The 21,892-nt window shown below is 33.2% G+C and overlaps 1 protein-coding gene across 2 annotated transcripts; it reads left to right on the top strand.

Moving 5' to 3' along the window:
- Nucleotides 1-10,193: 10,193 nt before the first annotated feature.
- On the top strand, nt 10,194-20,819 carry LOC133181357 (synaptobrevin homolog YKT6-like). 2 transcript variants are annotated; one of them, XM_061315875.1, is made up of 8 exons: nt 10,194-10,294; nt 10,614-10,761; nt 11,424-11,506; nt 12,164-12,264; nt 13,514-13,572; nt 14,209-14,320; nt 18,215-18,316; nt 18,918-20,819. In XM_061315875.1, the coding sequence occupies exons 2-8, from the start codon at nt 10,658-10,660 to the stop codon at nt 18,951-18,953; spliced, it is 597 nt and encodes a 198-aa protein (XP_061171859.1). In that variant the 5' UTR covers nt 10,194-10,294; nt 10,614-10,657; the 3' UTR covers nt 18,954-20,819. The 2 variants fall into 2 exon arrangements, with proteins under 2 accessions (XP_061171859.1, XP_061171860.1); XM_061315876.1 differs by having other exon boundaries at nt 10,217-10,234.
- Nucleotides 20,820-21,892: the final 1,073 nt, after the last annotated feature.

Genomic DNA, 21,892 nt, shown 5'->3' with positions numbered 1-21,892 from the left:
GATTTTTAAAGATTTTGCCTATATATTTCAATGTAAAAATTTGATTTCCTATTGTGGCCCCGCCCTATCCCCAGGGGCCATGGTTTGAACAATTTAGAATCTACACTACCCAAGAATGCTTCCACGTAAGTTTCAGCTTTTCTGGCCCTGTGGTTCTTGAGAAGAAGATTTTTTAAAGACACCACCCTATTTTGTCTTTTTGATTATCTCCCCTTATATGGGGCCCTTCATTTTAACAATTTAAACTTTCATTCATCCAAGGATGCTCTGTACCAACTTTGGTTAAAATTGGCTCAGTGGTTCTTGAGAAGAAGTTGAAAATGTGAAAAGTTAACAGACGGACGGACGACGGACAACAGGTGATCAGAAAAGCTCACTTGAGCTGTCAGCTCAGGTGAACTAAAAAATTAAACGTTCCTTTTGAAAATTTTATCGGTGTGTAAACTCTTGACAAGTTACTCACAAACTTTACATAAAAGTGCTTCGCACTTATATTTAGTTTGTGAGTAAAATGTCGAGAGTTTACACATTGATAACTTTTTCAAAAAGAACGTTTAATCCTATAATAAAATTAAACCCGGTGTGCGTGTACGTAGGATCAACCTCTAAACACCGTCACTCACGTCCTATATTTTGAACCCCATTCACAGAAAGTATATACTAGGATTTTATAAGACTTAACTTGTACACTCTTGTAAGCTATTAATCACGGCTTACATCTATTTCTACGCGAACTGATTAATGATTACATATATGCTCAGATAGCAGAAACAAATCCAGACACTGATGAGAATGAAAACAGCTGATTGTAAATTGTAGACCTATGATTGTGGTACTATTTTAACTTTCCAATAAGTTTTGTTTGTTTGTTTGTTTGTTGTTTAATGTCTCTCTCGAGAACTTTTCATTCATATGAAGACGCCACCACTTGCAGGTGGAGGTTTGCAAATTTATGCCTAAACTCAGTGAGCAGTGAGGGGTCTTTTTCATGCCAACACCAGAGACACGTACGGGACCTCGGTTTATACGGTCACATCCGAAGGACCGGTCCCCACGTCCCCCAGCGACGTAAGGATCAACTCCTTACACCGCCACTCTATAGCAAACATCCTAACCACTGCGCCACGCGGGCGACTTCCAATAAGTAGTTAATGACCTACTTTTCATGCTATTTGCTTTTTGGTATTTCTCGAAAAATGTTTTTTCTTAACAAAATATAACAAGTGATAAAACTCTTTGGATAATAGAAAATAAGCAAAATTTTGCTAAAAATAATGAACGATTAGAGCTTGAGCAAAAACTTGTTGAAAATTCCGTTCCAAATTTCCTCTGTCAATTTAATTTCTATTTTTAACTACATGTATATTATTATAAAAATCTTAACTATGAAAGTTCCCTTCTATTTATATCCTTGGTTCACTTGTATTGCCTTTATTTTACTGCTTTTAAAATTATGTGGGGTCAATAATTATATCCTTGAAATGTGCTTTCTGGAATGGCTTTTGCTTATATTTTGAATTCTTTATTGCGTGCCTTCCAATTATTTAAAATAATACATGGCTATTGACACACAAAATATATGTAACATGATAATAAAAACACTTTGAAAGTCAACTTTTAGAACAATGTCAAAAGAAAACAATTTTCGTAAAATAAAGAAGAATCAAAAATTCAGTCCGAATTTCATCTGCACTTCTATAAATACTTTTAAAGCTATATATATGGCGTATTTTTAATGTCTATCTATTTGATTCACTATTTTATATGAAGATTGGACTTTTCTGTAGAATACACGAAAAATCAATCGTGTTTCAAAGATATCAAAAATTTGATACAATAACCGGTTTATTTACCGATCCACAAAAATAATAGAGATTTGAATTATTCCGACTTTATTTGATCGCGTGACTTTGACAATCAGCAATGAGAACGAGGGTAGACCAGCAAACACAAGCAGTTTAACAGATTTATAGAGAACAAAATGTGTTTGTGAAACACTGATGCCCCGGTATGGCAACTTAGAACAAATGTTAAACTTTCTCAAATGTAAATCAAATATGTTGGTACCTAAAGTAAGGTCTTGCCTGTGAAATATGAAAGCCTTAACAGCAACCATTGAATAGATATGGAAAAGGTTAAAGTTTTTTCAAAAGTATGTCATACATCAAGGTCAAGGTCGAATGATCAAAATTAATGGTGCCCAAGGAAAGGCTTTCTCACAAGAAATACACCTGTCAGGTGAAATATGAAAGCCAAAGCACCCATCGTTCAAAAGTTAAGACCAAGGTTAAAGTTTTCCAAAAGTAGGTCAAACTCCAAGGTCAAAGGGTCAAAGTTGTTGGTATCCAAAGTTACATATGTGAAGTATGAAAGCAATAGCACCAACTGTTTAAAAGTTATGGCCAAGTTTAAAGTTTTCCAAAGTAGGTCAAACTCCAAGGTCAGAGGGTCAAAGTTGTTGGTATCCAAAGAAAGCTCTTGTCACGAGGATTACACATGTGAAGTATGAAAGCCCTAGCACCAATTGTTCAAAAGTTATGGCCAAGGTTAAAGTTTGGTAAAATTTTGCAAAATTGGGTCAAACTCCAAGGTCAAGGTCAAAAGGTCATATATGGTGGTACCCAAAGAAAGGTCTTGTCACAAGGAATACACATGTGAAATATGAAAGCCATAGCTCCAACCAATCAAAAGTTATGGGCAATGTTAAAGTATTTTCGGACAAACAGACAGACGGCAAAAACTATATACCCCCGAATCTTCGATACGGGGGGATAAAAAGGAGGAAGAGATAGGCACATACTAGTATGGGGAGAAGTGAAGAGAAAATATATTTACAACATCTTGTACAATTATTCCTCTTCTACCATCATGGCTTAAATGCTGTATTTTTCTGCAGTCATGCGTATGGCGTTTTTTTTTTTTTTTTTTTTTTTTTTTTTTTTTTTTTTTTTAGTATTCAGCACAATTGCAGCAAAGTTCAAAGTTAATTTCAATTTTAACGTACATAACATATATCATGCCTGTATATCTACACTCAATTTCATAATATTTTTAGTTATATTTTTTTTAGCTCAATACGCCATAAATAGCTTTAATGTTCCATATATTCAAATAGTACAAAATCAATTGTTTAACGTTGATGATTATTTATACATTGTTATTTTGTCCATTCAGATCAATTGCACCGTTTTACAGCAGAACTAACGAGTAAGACCAAAACGTAATATTGCGAATAACTTTCTTCTTTAAAATAAATTTGAAAATGGTTAATATTTTTTTAAAAGAGTTTAAATATGTACTTTTATGCAATAATTTTTATCAGGATATAAAATTGTTTTTTACATATTACTTTAGCTTTTTTTTTTAGTCCTGAGTTCTTTTGTAAAACGTTGCCCTCGGCTTACATCTACATATACAGTATGATGCAATATATATTCGGACAAGAAGGCGGCGTGTATAATTTTAAGGCACTTCCCGCCATCGACTCAATTTTCACCAGCTTACGTGTACGTGGGCTTCTTCAGTATTTCATAAAGGTTAAAGGTTCAGTGAACTTAATTTACTATATAACATTTTGAAATCTGAATATCACACCAAGGTAGGAGGTTAGATAGGTGTTAGGCCTACGTATATTTTAGATCTAAAAAAGCAGCAAAGCTTTCAGGATTAAGGATAGATTCTTCTCATATTTAAATTGTATTTAAAAATTCGTTTAATTTTCCCAGATCGAAGAAGATAATACCACTCAGTAAAGTGTAAATTAAATTTAACAGCTTAATTCTAATAACAATGTACGGACAAGGTCATGTTTTCCTCGATAAAAAAAATGTTGCAAATAATGTAATAATTACTTCTATTTCAAAAAACATGTACTTTTCTTAATGTTGTCCTTATTTTTTCACAAAAGTATAAAGATCCACATAAAGTCTGTCAACTCTCACTACCAGTTTGAAAGATTAGCATTGGCTAACCTGAATGTCCTCTAATTATTCTAATGAAGAATCAAAAACAAAAAAAAATATTGGCGCATAAATGAATATAATCCCAATAAAATTTCCTTTTGAAGCATTGAAAGAGACAGTTTTTCAAATTGATATCCAATTATATCTACTACAAATCAAGATGTGTTTGTGAAACACTGACGCCCATGTATGGCAGCTTATGGCGAAGGTTAAAGATTCTCAAATGCAAGTCAAACCCCAGGTCAAGAGATCAAAAATGTTGGCACCCAAAGAAAGGTCTTGCCTCGAGGAATATACCTTACGTGTACGTGGGCATATGACGTTAAGTAAAAGACTTATGACAGTAGTCCACGAACTTTCCGAACAACCCTCGTAGATACTTTTATGCAATAATTTTTCATCAGGATATGAAATTGTCTTGTTTTTAATATACCTTAAACTTTCTATGCCCCCCTAATCGAAGATTCGGGAGTATATAGTTTTTGCACTGTCTGTCCGTCTGTCTAGCTGTCCGCAAATACTTTAACCTTGCCCATAACTTTTGATTGGTTGAAGCTATGGCTTTCATATTTCACATGTGTATTCCTTGTGACAAGACCTTTCTTTGGATACCACCATATATGACCTTTTGACCTTGACCTTGGAGTTTGACCCAATTTTGCAAAATTTTACCAAACTTTAACCTTGGCCATAACTTTTGAACAGTTGGTGCTAGGGCTTTCATTCTTCACATATGTAATCCTTGTGACAAGACCTTCCTTTGGATGCCAACAACTTTGACCCTTTGACCTTGAAGTTTGACCTATTTTTGGAAAACTTTCACCTTGGCCATAACATTTGAACGGTTGATGCTAGGGCATTCATACTTCACATATGTAATCCTTGTGACAAGACCTTTCTTTGGATACAAACAACTTTGACCCTTTGACCTTGACCTTGGAGTTTGACCTACTTTTGGAAAGCTCTAACCTTGGTCATAACTTTTGAACGATTGGTGCTTCGGCTTTCATATTTAATCTGTGTATTTCTTGGGAGAAGGCCTTTCTTTGGGCACCATTAATTTTGACCATTTGACTTTGGCCTTGATGTTTGACATACTTTTGAAAAAACTTTAACCTTTTCCATATCTATTCAATGGTTACTGCTAGGGCTTTCATATTTCACAGGTTTATTCCTCAAGACAAGACCTTACTTTGGGTACCAACATATTTGATTTGCATTTGAGAAAGTTTAACCTTTGCTATAAGTTGCCATACGGGGGCATCAGTGTTTCACAAACACATCCTGTTTATATAGTCGTGAGTTCTTTTATACAACATGGCCCTCGGCTTACATCTACATATTCGTATAATTGTTTACGGGATTATTAAGGACAGAGGGGTTTTGCTTTTAATTGAAAATTTCAGTTTGATAGTTAATGCTTAAATCAAGCCCATCTCTTTGAGACCTACTTACACTTTTATTATATGTATTAAGTTTGGCAAAATTATATTTTTTTTAAGTTTAGTGGATGGGTTTAATACTAGTACTTCTCATGAAAAACCACTCAATTTTCACCAGCTTACGTGTACGTGGGCTTCTTCAGTATTTCATAAAGGTTAAAGGTTCAGTGAACTTAATTTACTATATAAATTTTTGAAATCTGAATATCACAACAAGGTAGGAGGTTAGATAGGTGTTAGGCCTACGTATATTTTAGATCTAATTCTTAATCTTTATATTGTCCTTTTTCACAAAAGTATAATGATCCACATAAAGTCTGTCAGCTATCACTACCAATTTGAAACACTCCTGAAGAACCACGCATGCTAACTCTCGATTCCCGCCTACATTTTACACCCATTTAATTCAATATAAATGGCAGTTTGGCCATTAAAACTTAAATGAATGCAAAGAAGAGTTCATTATTAATTGATGAATAATTTAAAAACCGTCGTCAAAAACTTAATTGCTCTTATTTACGACTCTTTTCAAAAGGGGGGGTGAAATTTTTATCCATTGAATTCAGGCTTTAAAAATCTCTAGATTTTCAGAAATACATGGAAATTGGAAAACGGCCCTTAAAACTTTCCGTATGTTTACCTTATGTAAAATTAAACATAAAATATTGATAAAAGACGTTATTTTATTCGTAATGTCCTTTGAAATTGATAATAAAATGACCAATTTTGGTAGGTTTTGTAGACATATGCCCCCCCCCCCCTTCCCCCTGTGAAACAATAAAAGCTTTGGTATGAATTTGTGAAATAACAATTCATAAAAACCCATAAAAATGAATTTTTGTTTCACAGGGGGGGGGGGTGTTTTAAAAATGTTTTTAAAATATTTTCCGTTTTCCGTTGATTTCTATAGTGAAAAGCGCAATTTTTACCAAAATTAAAGAGTTATCTCCCTTATTTTTCCCAAATAAGTTATGTTTTATGAAAATTCACATAAATATCTATATAAATATGAAAAATCAATCAAATTTGTTAACTTTTGAAATTTCGGCAGAACAATACTATCGTTCGCAGTTCTTTCCTCTAATTTTTAATGAAGTCACATAATGAATCAAACACAAAAAAATATTGACGCTTAAATGAATAAAATTCCAATTAATTTTCCTTTCGAAGCATTGAAAGAGACAGATTTAATTTTCAAATTGATATCCAATTATATCTACTAGTATTTCAAGTCAATACTCATGAAAACGGAGCGTGAATCTAAAGATGTAGTATGAGTTAAAATATGTCCACAAAAACTTTAACCTTGACATCACTTTTGATTAGTTGGAGATATGGCTTTTATATTACACTTGTGTATTCCTTGTGACAAGACCTTTCTTTGGGTACCAATATATTTGACCTCTTGACCTTGAACTTAGAATTTGACCCAGTTTTGCAAAATTTTACTAAACTTTAACCTTGGTTATAACTTTTGAACGGTTGGTGCTAGGACTTTCATACTTTACATGTGTATTCCTTGTGATAAGACCGTCCCTTGGGTACCAACAATTTTGACTCTTTGACCTTGACCTTGGAGTCTGACCTACTTTCGAAAAACTATAACCCTGGCCATAACTTTTAAATGGTTGCTGTTACTTAGGGCTTTCATATTTCACTTGTGAATTTCTTGTGACAAGGCCTTCCTTTAGGTACCACTAGTTTTGATCTTTCATCTTGTTTTTCATTATTAATATTTTCTGAATTTATTTTCTTTTATTATTTTGTAAAAGCACGAAGTCCTTAGACTGGAAAAGAAAATAGTAAAACAATCGCGCGTTATTAATTAATTGTCATTCATTATTGCTGGTAATTCTTATCGTAACTATTTCCTTTGGAGAAAAAACATTAAAATGTTCATTTGTTCTTAAACTTTCAGATTTTGATCGTTGTAGAAAATTAAACTATCTTTTAAATTTAAAGCATGATATAAATGGGTTAATCTCTAAGTCATCATATGGTCACGCAAAGAACACTGGCTGAATGACGTAAAACCGAGGGTGTCTTTAGTTGATACTGTCGACCCCTACTTATCACAGCGAGCGTGCTAAATCGAACACGTGATTTTTTCAGTACGTTTTTCTCGGTACGTTTGACAGATTTTAGTAAATTTACTGTTAAATGACGAATGTGGCGTAAATGTATACATGTAGGTACATCACGTTATCTTTTTACAGTCATGTTCTAAATTTTGCATTTGCTGAATAGGAGTAAATACAATATTTAAAATATGATTTCTTGTTGTCAGGTTGTAAATTTTGTATTTACTCCCATCCAGTAATTTTAAAATTTAGAACACGATAATATGAGTACTCAAGGGTGAGGCCACGTTAAAATTCTTCATTATCTTAGAAATAAAAAAGGATTCCATATGTAGTGCAAATTCACATTGCACTGCTTCAATAAAAAGTATTTAAGTTCAGAGTCCTCAAAACGCTTTCTTGATGATAAACTGCAAAATGTATTCGGCTGTAAACTATAGGTCACGTTAGCAAATAAATAATTTAATAAGCATTCATTTACGGAATTTTCTTGACAAAGGCATTGGGTAGGAATTAAATGTACTCAGCTTAATACATGTTTATATTTATACTGGTACATCATATAACAGACATGAACTTTTTGAAGCCCCCTAACATTTTACATTTCTTTGATCATCAAATAAAAATCGTTAAACTTTAATGTACAGAGGTAAAAAAAAAATTGTCTAGATTTTATTTTTTATCGCATACTCGCAACGAATTCAAATTTAATACGTAATTCCAATTCTAATTTTTTACTTCACAAAAATTAAGTATGCTTTAAAGTTTTTCAAACAATGTCATATCTAATTTTCTTTTCTTAGCGTATTATTTACTTTATCATATGCAGTGAGCAATTGTGTTACCAAACATTATTTATATAGTTTCCTGTATCCTTGTATATACTTAACAAAGAATATCATTTAGTAATCGTATATTTATAAGTATATTGTGACCTTACACTTTGATGCTTCCTTGTCTCTATAGTAAAGGTTTGTGGATAAATTTACTAATATTAAACCATGATATAATTTTTTGGGCTTGCAGTTATACCACTTGGGATAAATGTATGCTTAAGAAATTATAACATGGGCTTGGCTTAACATAAAACAACTTTGAAGGAAAATATCCATTTATTGAAATATTTTTACACTGACCAATGCCCTCAGCACAGAATTTCGCAGACTTCGGAATGACATTTTAACACCTGTATTCCGCGATTTTCCCTACTCCCAAAGCCTAACTCTGGAACACTAAAAACTGCAATATAAAGACATGCATTTTCCCGAACTAGTCCTAATATTCGTCTCGTGTCTCAAACCATGCTATATTTTTACACAAAACAGTTAAAATTGTTGGGTTATCTAGTATAATATTTTTAGGTCACCTAGATCCTTCAGGTTACCATTTGCTGTTTTTGTCCGTCGTCGTCGTCCCTAGTGCGTTAACATTTGAACATTTTCAGCAATTTCAACCAATTTTGGCATATAGCATCTATGAGTGAAGAGGAACAAAAAATTTGAATTATATGGTCCCTGCCCCTCCCCTTCTGGGGCCTGATAGGGTTGGTCTAAAACCATCAAAATTAATGCAATCTTTAAAAATCTTCTTCTTTACTCCTGGATCGACATCAAGCAGTTAAAGTTGAACTGTTGCAATGATTGTAATAAGCATTGGGCCGTCTCCCAAAATTATAAAAGTTATGGCCCCAGGGTCAGAGGTTCTAGTTAGGGAGAGATTTAATGATAATATAGTGAATATGCAGAAATTCTTTTAAAAACCGTCTCTCCCCTGTATATTTTAGGTCCATGGTTATGATGAGCAAGGGTGCCTCTTCTGAAATTTGTGGCACCGGAGTCATTGAATGGGGGAAGGGAGGCTCTATTGATTATATACAGTGAAAATACATTATTTCTTTAAACATACTCTTCTTTGCTCATGGCTATTAAGCAAACAAACTTAGTGCCTGATTATGATGAGAAAGGGTGGTTCTTCCAAAAATCGAGATAAGATTGAGACTGTAAGTTCTACGTCATTAAAAGGGGAAAGGGGGGACGCTTTCTGTCACTGAAAAGACATATCGTCAGTATATTATCATATATATATTTCAAGGTACAGAAAGCCCACGCATATTCATGGTACTCGTGTCTAGATTAGATAAATGAAATATCCGATGCCAAAATTAGCGCAGTTTATCTCTCGCATAGGCATTAATATGTGTTTGTTTTCCAATCATAATCACGTATCATAAAAAAAGCATATTTTAGTAGTCTTCAGTGGAGATACATCCAATTATACTACCTCCACCCCTACCCCCACCCCACCCCGGGCCCGACCATAAATTTATTATTGGAATCAAATGATCAAGTTGCGTAGTTCTTATAAATCTTTATAAAGTTTATTTTTTAGGGGAAAGCTATTAATTGAGATGGTTGTGGCAAAAGTGATGAATATTACTGAGAAAAGATGTCATCTCTAAAATTATGAAAAGTAAAAGGGGGTTTCCCTTATCCGTGTGTCCTGTATCTGTAAACTTATAATTAATGGCTCTTTTTAAAAAATATAGGTGAATCTTGAGTAGAGCAAGTGTGAGGGAGAGTATTTTATAGAAATTGAAAGTAACAGATCGTTTTGATCGAATAACCCTTGGGTGAGTTGTCTAAGGTCTACTTCTCTTCGTCATTTCCGGTTTAAATCACAGCTAAAATAAAAATTGACAGTGGCCTGTGAGCATATTGTTGACAACCTGTCGTTTAGTCATATGTGTATGGTAAGAAAATCATCTATATATAATTGAAAATTCGAAGACAAAATTTTCAGTTGACAACAGGTACGTATAGAATGAAATGTTAATATAGTTTTTGTCAATAGAAAAAAATCTCTTGCTGTGTACTGAGTTGACGAACGTTAATAATCTAACCTATGTTCCTTAGGTTTTATATTTGTTGTAACTTAAGTCATTGGATTTAAATTAAAATCGTCAAGGTTTCATTCTTGATTAGACCTTTTTTTGTTCAAAATTTTTTCACAGCTGTTGATTTACCAAGTTAGTATAGAAGAATTTATATACATGCATTCCAAAAAATGATCACAATGCTTAATATTAATATTACGGTGAAAGTATATTACATTTTTCCCCCAAATTCCAGATCTGGAGATATAAAGAAATCATTAATACATACTACAAATCATCATGAAAATATACTGCATAGCTGTACTTCACAAAGGGGAAACAAAGGTGAATCCATTAGCCGCAGCCCATGAATTATCATCATTTGGATATTTTCAACGGTCAAGGTACACACATAATCACAAATAGACTCTATGTTGTCATATATATGTGAATTTCTTTATAAAAAACCTATCTGGAGGTTGTGTATGTTGTACTGTTGTTTGTAATGATGTCACTTTTGTGAACTCAACAGATTCTTTCTTTAAGTAATAATTAAATGATAAGAATCCCTACTTAGGAAGGCACTTTGGGACAATCTTTGAAAACCTAGTATTTGTTTTTTTATTTTATATTTCTGTTTTTGAAATTCACAGTGATTTTTTTTTTATTTTTAAAAAGCATATATACATGTATATTACTGATAGTTCCATTCACATATATTAAAAAGTTATTATGGATTGTTGCTGTTTCTTCTGATAGATGTGATAGATTATTATGGTTTCAAATCTTAAGAGTCTAGTAATTTATAACATTCCTGTGATACTGAGAACTAATTAGTAACAATATGGACACTCAACTGAAAACAGCTTAACACTTCTTGTTGAAATCATGTTGAAGTTTAAACAGAAAGAAATATTTAGAACATTTGAAGAATTTCATTTACTTTGTTGTTAAACTGTTCAACACATTTCCTTTTAAATAACCAATTTCTTCAATTAGTTTAAGCTATATTATTTTTCTTTTCAATAGAATGTGAACGTTAAATAGTATTATCAATTGTTTTCAGTGTTAAAGAGTTTATGGACTTTACTTGCAAGATTGTGGCAGAGAGAACAGTTGTTGGGTCAAGGGCATCAGTCAAAGAACAAGGTAAGAAACTTATTTCTGTTAAAAAAAAACCTAGTGGTAGATTCCAAACATAAGGCTGATGTCATAAAGCAAATATATTTTTTATGGTTTAGATTTGTTATATTTATCTTCAGTCAGAGAAATCTCAGAAGGGAATCCCACTACAGATATGGACTTGAGGAAATAGTTCAGTGGTTGTCATTGCTACTAAGAATAACTACTGTAAACCAACTTTTATGCGGGTGCAAGAAATATCTGTGGTTTTCGCGACCTACTTTAACTCAGGAATATTAATCGCCACCAACTATTATTTTGCTTTGTATTTGGAGAGAATGTTGTGAAAATAAATCGTTGCAGATTGATTTCAAATTGAGGAATGGCAAATAAAAGATGACACAATTAATAAATGATAGTTGGTTTACAGTAAACCATTGAAGGAGTGACCATTTAAGCCCTGCATATGAAAATGTTGGTGTCTATAGTAATCATGTCTATCTGTCCATTTGTCTTGTCTATCTCTCCATTTGTCTACACTCTTATGTGTTTGATAGCTTGATTATCTTCAATAAATATAAAGCTACAAGCTCCACATTTTCTACATAGGTGCCAAAGGGCCGTGGCAATACTGAATTGTATAATTATAACTGAATTGTAATGATTTTGTAATTTATTTTTCAGAGTATATTTGTCATGTGTATGTAAGAAGTGATAGTCTTACTGGATTGGTGATAGCAGACCATGAATATCCTCAAAGAGTAGCCCATACTCTTATCAATAAGGTATTTCAGAGTGGCATACATGTAATAGACTTGTCTTTCCTTCATTTTACAATAGTAATCTGTATTCTAAAGACCTATGTGTTATGGAAATCATTTCTTGCCTTGAAATCAAAGAGCTATGTGCGGTATATGTGTATTTTTGCCCCCACAAAAGTCAAATTTTGAAAATTTTTGAAATGTGCTGTAAGAAAAAATTTGAATTAACAAAAAATATTATAGTTTTGAAGTAGGTTATTGGCAGCTTTTGTTTCTGTGACGTCACAGACTATTTGGATTTTGTGCTATTTTTCAGAAATGGGGACAAAATGGACAAATATGTTCCATTTTTACCATAAGATTTATAGAGTGCAGGCCGGCCTGCTCCATAACAATATTCATATATCTTATTGTATTATCATTCTACACATTATATCAAAACATTGAGTTGGAGCAAAAGGTCATTTGGGGAAGTGCAGGGTCACTGGCAGAAAAAGAGTAAAATTCCTATCCAGTTCATATCTCTTAATTGGAGAAACATTGGAGGTTGATATTTGAAACAGAGATTACCTGTGAGTTAAGGGCATGTTATATTCTTGACCACAGGTCATTTTGGTGAGTGCAAGGTCACTGGCAGAAAAAGTGTAAAATTAGTATCTGGTCCATGACTTCCCCCTGAGAAAAATTGGAAGTTAAATATTCATACAAATATTATTTATGTCCTGAAGGTGTGTCATGACATTGACCCAAGGTCAGTTGAGCAAGTTCAAGGTCACTTTAAGAAAAATGTACTTGGGTACTTTGGAAAAATTTGCTGCAAGGAGGGGGGGGGGGGGGGGATTATGTGAGCTCGCTCACAATACCTCTAGTTTGGCCAGGCCCATTTCTCAAGTAACTGAACAAAACTATAAGGGGTAACATATTTATATGTATGCTTACTACTACCGGTAAATATCCTTCAGAAACTGCACCTAGTGACACTTATATTCTATGTATGAATGCCCATGTTGATGTTGTTAAAGAGGTTTATATGAACTTGTGTAGATGATGATATATAGATGCATACCAATACAATTTTTCTGGAGATGATTTCTTACTGTGATGAGAAAAATAATTATTGCATCATATCAGACATTCATTTGAGACTTAGCCCTAATAATATATATCATATTTGTTATACCTGTAGTTGGGTTTCTTTATACATGTATATTCGATAACTAAATTCAAGGTTAATGAATTATAATAATTTCTTGAATTTCTACTTCATTGACAGGTTCTTGAAGATTTCACCAATAAAGTTCCTAAACCACAGTGGCCAACAGCCAATCAGAGGTAAGCTTAGATTTTGGTAGTAGTAGCCAACATTGCCAACTATCTGAACCAACATTGCTCCTGATGATGATCAATGAAATTTTCTTTCAAGGAGAAATTGTATTCTTTTTAAAGGTTCACATCTTGATATCTTAATTACATTTTTACAGCCAACTGGTCAAAAACTTTAGTCTTTAAGATATTTTTAAGCTGAGCATATGATTTAAATGAAATATTTTACTGCTCTAAATGTACATGTAAAATTAAGCATTTGTAGTATAGCGAATAAGATATTTATTTCCAGTTCACAAATGGTTCAACTTTATTGAAATGTGATGTATTAATACTGTTAATGTACTTTTTCCTCTTGGTCATAATTCTGTGGAATCACAATTTATGTTCAATCTTCAGGTAGAAAATGATGCTGATTTCTTAGATTGCCGCTATGTACTTTGAATGTACTCTTAGTACGCTTTATCAATTTCCATAGAAAATTTGAGAACGCATAAATTAATAACACTTGGAAAAAAGTACTTCTACAGTACCTGTTTCTGATTTTCAGTGCAATATAATTTGGAGTATTAACAGTTTGCCTTCAAAAGTACCAGGATCCAAAGCAGGCAGATTCAATACCATGTTTCTGAATTTCACTTTCAGTACAATACAGTTTGGAGAATTAACAGATTACCTTCAGAAGTATCAAGATCCAAAGCAGGCAGATTCAATGACAAAGATACAGAATGAGCTGGATGAGACAAAAATTATACTGGTCAGTGATTTCAATGATTAATAGGTTATCTAGGTAAACCTGGCTTCTGAGTCCTTGAGGAAAATTTAGTCTGGTTAATGTTTAAGTGTAAATTTATCAATACATGTATGCAATATGTACATACACTGTATTCTTAGTATTACACAATGATTCACTGTGTCATTCATGTATAACTTTACAGATTTAGCATGTATATTGTTAAATCATTATACTATAATTTGAATTACCATTAAGTTCATTGTTATATGTTGAGACACATAACCTACAAATTAAAATTTTAATCTAAATTTACAAAAAGTTCCTTCATTGCCAGATTTATTATCCCCTCGCGCAACTAGTTGAGGAGGGGATATAGCATCGCTACTGTGCGTATGTGTGTGTGTTAGTGTGTCCGTTACAGCTTGTGGGCAAAATTTAAAGATAACCTTTGCACTATCATTTCTTAGTCTTCACATACTTATGTGGCATTGTAAAAGGACGAATCCTATTCATTTTCAAATTAATTGGTGAAATAGTTCTTAAAATATCGCATTTTTACTACCTTCAAACCCTGCAATTTTATGTACGAGTTGACAATACTCACTTCCGGTAAATTTAACAGGTTAAAATTCGGGTCATTTCGATAGAGCCGCTTCGGTAAGTTCTACTTTGTATTCGCATATTGTCATATTATTGTGCTGATCTTGAGACAGTTTGTATGAATTAAAAGTGTCATCTCTGTCACTGAGTAACTTAAATAATTTGATGAACGTCGCAGTTTCAATACCAAATCACCACACGTGTGTGTTTACAATAACATAATTCTCGAAAGCTATAAATATAAACTTTCACAAGTATCATTGACATCTCAACACCGGTATATTGTCATTTTTCACTACAAAAAAATATTACTTCCGTGCGTATTTTCAGATTTGATGCATATTGCATGCTACTGTGAGGTTTACTCTGGTAGGTAAATTAATGAAATTTAGAGCATACGTGATATGTTTCTGCTAGGAATAAGGGAAACTGCCCAATCACGTATGCTTGTTATCCCCCCCCCCCCCCCCCCCCCCCCCCCAATGATATCCACCTTGAATTTTGTTAAAATCTAATTAGTGTTGCAATACATTTTAATTTCTTTACCTTATTTTAAAGAAGATGGGTGAACAAGGCGAGCGAAATGCCCATAGTGCAACAAACATGAATGTGAAAATTAAATTTCAATTATAACATAATTTTCTTTGATATTTCATCTAACATTAAAGTATACTTTATGTAAAATCTCCACAATTTGCAAAAATCTCTTAAAGCTTGAAATTATTTGCTTATGAAATAGCATACACACACTAAAGAGGGCAAAAAGTATCATTTTCTCATATTAAAACACAAATTTTCGATATGAATGGGTCTTCGCTCCATATTTTTGAAAGTTTATCCTCAAAGTTTGCGTAAAAATAGACATTTTTTGGTTAACAAAAACATGGAGCAAAGACCCACTCTACCTTTAAAATACACTTTTTTGACACAACATTTGCATCTTTCCGAGAAAAACTTGAAGTCCATTTAGTCAATGGTCATATCACAAACATGATTTAAATGCCACTATTCATCAGGAGCTGTGTAGAGTAGTGGTTATCTTGATAGTCTTAAAAAGAAAATGATGCTCAGGATTTTATTGCTAGGGTTCAAACCCCATGAATACCATATTATTTTTTAATAACAGAATAAATTTTGCAGAGAAAATTCTCCTCAGAAAAATTTTGTTTATCATAATATCAAAAATTTCAATGATGAGAACTTTACTCTAAATACTACATTCACAAATTGATTATGATTTTTATGCCCCCGGATCGAAAGATCCCGGGGGTATATTGTTTTTGTCCTGTCTGTTTTTCTGTTTATCTGTTTGTCTGTTTGTCCGTTTGTCTGTCTGTCTGTTGTCAACTTTAACCTTGCCCATAACTTTTGATTGGTTGGAGCTATGACTTTCATATTTCACATGTGTATTCCTTGTGACAAGACCTTTCTTTGGGTACCATCATATTTGACCTTTTGACCTTGACCTTGGAGTTTGACCCACTTTTGCAAAATTTTATGAGACTTTAACCTTGGCCATAACTTCTGAACAGTTGGTGCTTGGGGTTTCAAACTTCACATGTGTATTCCTTGTGACAAAGCCTTCCTTTAGATACCAACCACTTTGACCTTTTGACCTTGACCTTGGAGTTTGACCTACTTTTGAAAAACTTTAACTTGGCCATAACTTTTGAACAGTTGGTGCTTAGAGTTTCAAACTTCACAAGTGTATTCCTTGTGACAAGACCTTCCTCTGGATATCAACCACTTTGACCCTTTGACCTTGACCTAGGAGTTTGACCTACTTTTGAAAAACTTTAACCTTGGCCATAACTTTTGAATGGTTGGAGCTAGGGCTTTGATACTTCACATATGTAATCCTTGTGACAAGACCTTCCTTTGGATACCAACCACCACTTTGACCTTTTGACCTTGACCTAGGAGTTTGACCTACTTTTGAAAAACTTTAACCTTGGCCATAACTTTTGAATGGTTGATGCTAGGGCTTTCATACATCACATATGTAATCCTTGTGACAAGACCTTCCTTTGGATACCAACCACTTTGACCCTTTGACCTTGACCTTGGAGTTTGACCTACTTTTGAAAAACTTTAACCTTGGCCATAACTTTTGAACAGTTGGTGCTTAGAGTTTCAAACTTCACAAGTGTATTCCTTGTGACAAGACCTTCCTCTGGATATCAACCACTTTGACCCTTTGACCTTGACCTAGGAGTTTGACCTACTTTTGAAAAACTTTAACCTTGGCCATAACTTTTGAATGGTTGGAGCTAGGGCTTTGATACTTCACATATGTAATCCTTGCGACAAGACATTCCTTTGGATACCAACCACCACTTTGACCTTTTGACCTTGACCTAGGAGTTTGACCTACTTTTGAAAAACTTTAACCTTGGCCATAACTTTTGAATGGTTGATGCTAGGGCTTTCATACATCACATATGTAATCCTTGTGACAAGACCTTCCTTTGGATACCAACCACTTTGACCCTTTGACCTTGACCTTGGAGTTTGACCTACTTTTGAAAAACTTTAACCTTGGCCATAACTTTTGAATGGTTGGTGCTAGGGCTTTCATACTTCACACGTGTAATCCTTGTGACAAGACCTTCCTTTGGATACCAACCACTTTGACCCTTTGACCTTGACCTTGGAGTTTGACCTACTTTTGAAAAACTTTAACCTTGGCCATAACTTTTGAATGGTTGGTGCTAGGGCTTTCATACTTCACATATGTAATCTTCGTGACAAGATCTTCCTTTGGATACCAACCACTTTGACCTTGACCTTGACATTTGACTTTTATTTAAAAAACTTTAACCTTCGCCATAACTTTTGAACACTTGTATCTAGGTCTTCCAAATTTCACAGGTCTATTCCTCGAGACAAGACCTTTCTTTGGGTATCAACATTTTTTATCTTTTGGCCTGGATTTTGACTTGCATTTGAAGAAACTGTAACCTTCACCATAAGCTGCCATACGGAGGCATCAGTGTTTCACAAACACATTTTGTTATGTATCTGAAGCTATAGGCATTCTGCGCGCCTTGTTCACTCATCTCTTTTATATAGTAATACTGGGTACCCTTGAATACTAGGCCTAGATGATTGTGTCTTGTTTAACATCCCTCGAGAGAATTTTTCTCTCGTATGGAGACATTGCCATTACCAGTGAAGTTCCTGGCGCGAGGGGATGCTCCTCTTAGAGGTGCTCTTGTTTTAGTAGAGACAAGTGATATTCTTAAAGTTGGTGATATTGAAAGTTTGATGAACAATGATGTCAGAATTGTCATTGTTTGCTTTATTTTTTTGCAGTATGATACAATAGAAAAGATCCTAGAGAGAGAAGAGAAGCTGAATGATTTGGTAGAAAAGTCTGAGGGACTCAGCATGCAGTCTAAAGCTTTTTACAAAACAGTAAGTCTGCAATTGCTCAATTGATTAATGAAGAGTATCATCCATATGTTCTATGTAATGTCTACATGAAAAATACATATGGATTTGAAAAAAAAGAGGAAGAATTAGGGTCTGAATCAACAGATGTTCTTTTTACTCAGCAATATCAAACTGACCTGAAAGTTAATTGTTCTCACATACAATTGAACTTTGGTATCTCTAACACCGATATCTAGAATACCATGGATATGTTGAAGTTGGAAATCCCAACAACATGTTTTAAGTATTTTATCCTTGATATCTTAAATCCTCGGATATCTGGAAGTTTTTTCTCAGTCCCATCGAGATCAAGATAATGAGTTTTGATTGTAAATGGTGGACACATTTCATATAATGCATAAGTGCTTCATTAAAAAATACACTTTTGTGAAAAGTTGTTTCATTATTTGACATGAAGTGCAGATATTGCTACTGGCATTTGAACCAGACATTTCATTCAAGTGCATAAAAAAATCTAAACAGTTAAAAAAAAAAATGGAACTAGAGTTTAAAAAAAAACAGTTACCAACTCGCACCAGTTATTTAGCCTTTATTTTTATTGTTTGTTTGTATTTTATTTCAGGCAAGGAAGACTAACTCCTGTTGTGTTATCTTATGAGTGTATTGACCTTCTGTATTTATTGTAATTATTAAGAAGGAAAGTCAGCCAGCTACAGATTTGTCTGAATTCATGATGAGATTTCTAATATGGACCAATTTTTAAGTCTCTTCAATTTTTTAATGCTTGTCAAAGTGCAATCATGTGTTTGTCAAAAATGTATTTATTTTCACTTTGAAAATTTGACAAGGTGTGATGTTTTAAGTTTGAGTGTGAATGAAAAATATTTAATTAGAAAACAGTTGTACTGTAAGGCATTATCTTTATTTTAAGACTTAAGATATGTAAATGACTCAAAGAGTTTATTTATATTGTGACGATTTTAAAGAGAATGGGTCAATCTTAACTCCTTTTTTAATGCTCCGTAAAATTGACTTTGTATCACTGTTGACCCCTTTTTATGATTTTATGAAGTGTTATCTGTTGGTCTCGTCAGAAAAATCTTTGTTCTCTTTTATGTGCCAGTAAATGTCAATATTGGATCAAACCTGACTTATGTATTTAATGACATTAATTAACTCAAGGAGTTCTTTCTCTTTTGAGAGAGAAATTGGAGTTTTCCATGATGACAATCTGATTAACCCTTTAATGAATCATTATACCCACATATCAAAATTATAGCTTTGAATACCATGTTTATCTACAATACAGTCACATACATTCATGTAAAGAATATTTTCATTGTGATTTTAGAAAAAGTGCTCTATTTGCCAAACACCTCTTTTATTGCAACTGCAATTCTTGACGTGTCTAGTTCATATGTAAGGTGCTTTGCCATTATATATTTTTGCTTTGCATGGTATTTTTATATAGAGTATTATGAAGATCCAATTAACACCATTTCTTTAAGGTGTTCTAATGCTCTGAAAATGCATCTTTACATTGTTATTACTTAGAGTTTGAATCTTTTCACTGATGTTATTAATTACTAAGCGTTTTTTGAGTATTGTAACCTTATATTATTTGATAATAAGACAGTAGGTTTTTCAGCAGAAAAAGGAAGCTTCGGCTTTAACCAGTTTGTCTTTGACTTTCTACATTCGCTTTATTATTCCTTAAGTCAATGTATGAAAAGCCTAAACATCTTGTAGTCCAGGATTTGAGGAATGCAATTATGTAACATATTGCTTTAAAAAAAAACTTTTCTTCTTAACCATCAACAATTCTGAATTTTGATATTTATCCACAATGAAGTGACACATTCCACTTTTCCATATTGACAAAATGATTTTTTTTTTCAAGCTTATTTGATCATACTAAGTTTAGAGAAGTGTGATTCAAACCTTGTGAGGTAGTGTGAATTGGCATGTATGTTTGTAATGATGTGCAAAAGAAAGTTGAATGTTGTGTCCGATTTTATCAAAAGGATAATATTTATTGCCTAATATCAGTTTATTACCAGTTTGCTGTTGAACTGTCTCCAACAAAATTTCAATATATGTTGTTGAAATAAGTATTTGTTAAGTTTATCACCGAATGATATTGGGCTTTTTTTTTTTTTTTGCCAATAATGTATCCAACAGCAAACATGTTCAGTTGTGTGCTTGCATTTTTAATTAAGAAAGGGTAAATGTACTATAAATTGAAATGTTACAATACTGAATATGAAATAGACAATTATTGTATAACTATCACATAATGTCAGCAACCCACAGTATTTTCTTTCCATTTATAATTTTAGATAATGAATTGTAAAGGATTTTCACAGGCATATCCTGCTGTATGGTTTTAAACTGAACTGAAGCAGGCAATGTTTAAATTGGAAGAAACAGTTCCCTTACCTGTAAATATTATTATTTGAATATCTGTGAGTGTATTTTATTGAATGAATGTAATAAACAAGAATAAAATATTGAATGCAAAGTGTTCCTAAAATAGTTACTTGTATTTTGTTAATAAAATGGAAATTACATAACATGTACAACATTGGAAAATGAATAATGATTAACATGCCTGGGTATTTATGCCTATCATTGTGGATAAATATAATGCCTTTATTAATATTGTCCTCCTTGTGGGTATGTTTTCAAGGAAGTTACCCAAAACGTTGTTCTGTAGACATTTGATACATGGGGGGGGGGGGGGGGGGGGGTGCAAACCATTATCACTATGATAATGGTTTCTTGAAAAATATTGGTTTACAAAAAAAATTTGTTATTGCCATATTTTGGCTCTCAACATAAACATCCAATAATTGTAATTATACCACTTCTGTATTATATCATAGTCACTAAACAAAGTAGAATCTTTTTCTTATAAGAATGAAAAAAAGCTTTTTTCCAGAATAATGCACAGGTGCTTGTGGACAGAACCCCTCTCCCCCCCCCCCCCCCCCCCCCCCCGAATATTCACCCGGGTATGATACCGCGGGTATGATTTTTTTTTTTTTTAAGGAAAGCGTTATTTTTTTTCAAATTTCCATATGGAATACAATGTAAATGTTTGCTAGAAGAATAATTTATGAAAGAAGACAGTCCTTGGATTCGGAGGGTGTATGCGGGGGGTGGGGGTCTTCTCCACAAGCACCTGTGGAAAATGCTTTATAATTGCAATAGAATACCCGGTAACAGTTTTCTGACTCTATCAATGTTACACCTTGGTATGTTTTAAGTTCCCTACATCTGGAATGAAATTCCGAAACAATTCAGGTGGTTGCGTGCAGTTCCCAAGTATGAGAGCAAAATATTGAGATGACACTGGGTAAATAAATTTCCAAGTCATTAATGTACAATGAAAATAGAAAGGGTGGCGAATTTTCACCTTGTCTAACAGCAACGAAATCTTGTAGTTTTTGACCTATTTGTCCCTTTAATTGTATACTTTGATATCTTTGTACATATACATACAACATTTTCCATGTATCCCACTTTTTAAAAATATTTGGTCGAAACACTAAGACAAATAGAATAATTTAACTGTGTCTCTGGACAAGCCCTCAC

The sequence above is a fragment of the Saccostrea echinata genome, unplaced genomic scaffold (genome assembly GCF_033153115.1).
Source record: "Saccostrea echinata isolate AGI-Se365-2 ecotype Australia unplaced genomic scaffold, CSIRO_AGI_Sech_v1 ptg000008l, whole genome shotgun sequence".
Lineage (NCBI taxonomy): Eukaryota > Metazoa > Mollusca > Bivalvia > Ostreida > Ostreidae > Saccostrea > Saccostrea echinata.
This window is presented reverse-complemented; position numbering and strand designations above follow the sequence as displayed.

Coding starts and splice junctions, on each gene's coding strand:
- LOC133181357 (XM_061315875.1), top strand. CDS start 10,658: ATGAAAATATACTGCATAGCTGTACTTCACAAAGGGGAAACAAAGGTG. Junction 10,762..11,423: donor GGATATTTTCAACGGTCAAG/GTACACACATAA, acceptor AATTGTTTTCAG/TGTTAAAGAGTTTATGGACT. Junction 11,507..12,163: donor GGCATCAGTCAAAGAACAAG/GTAAGAAACTTA, acceptor TTTATTTTTCAG/AGTATATTTGTCATGTGTAT.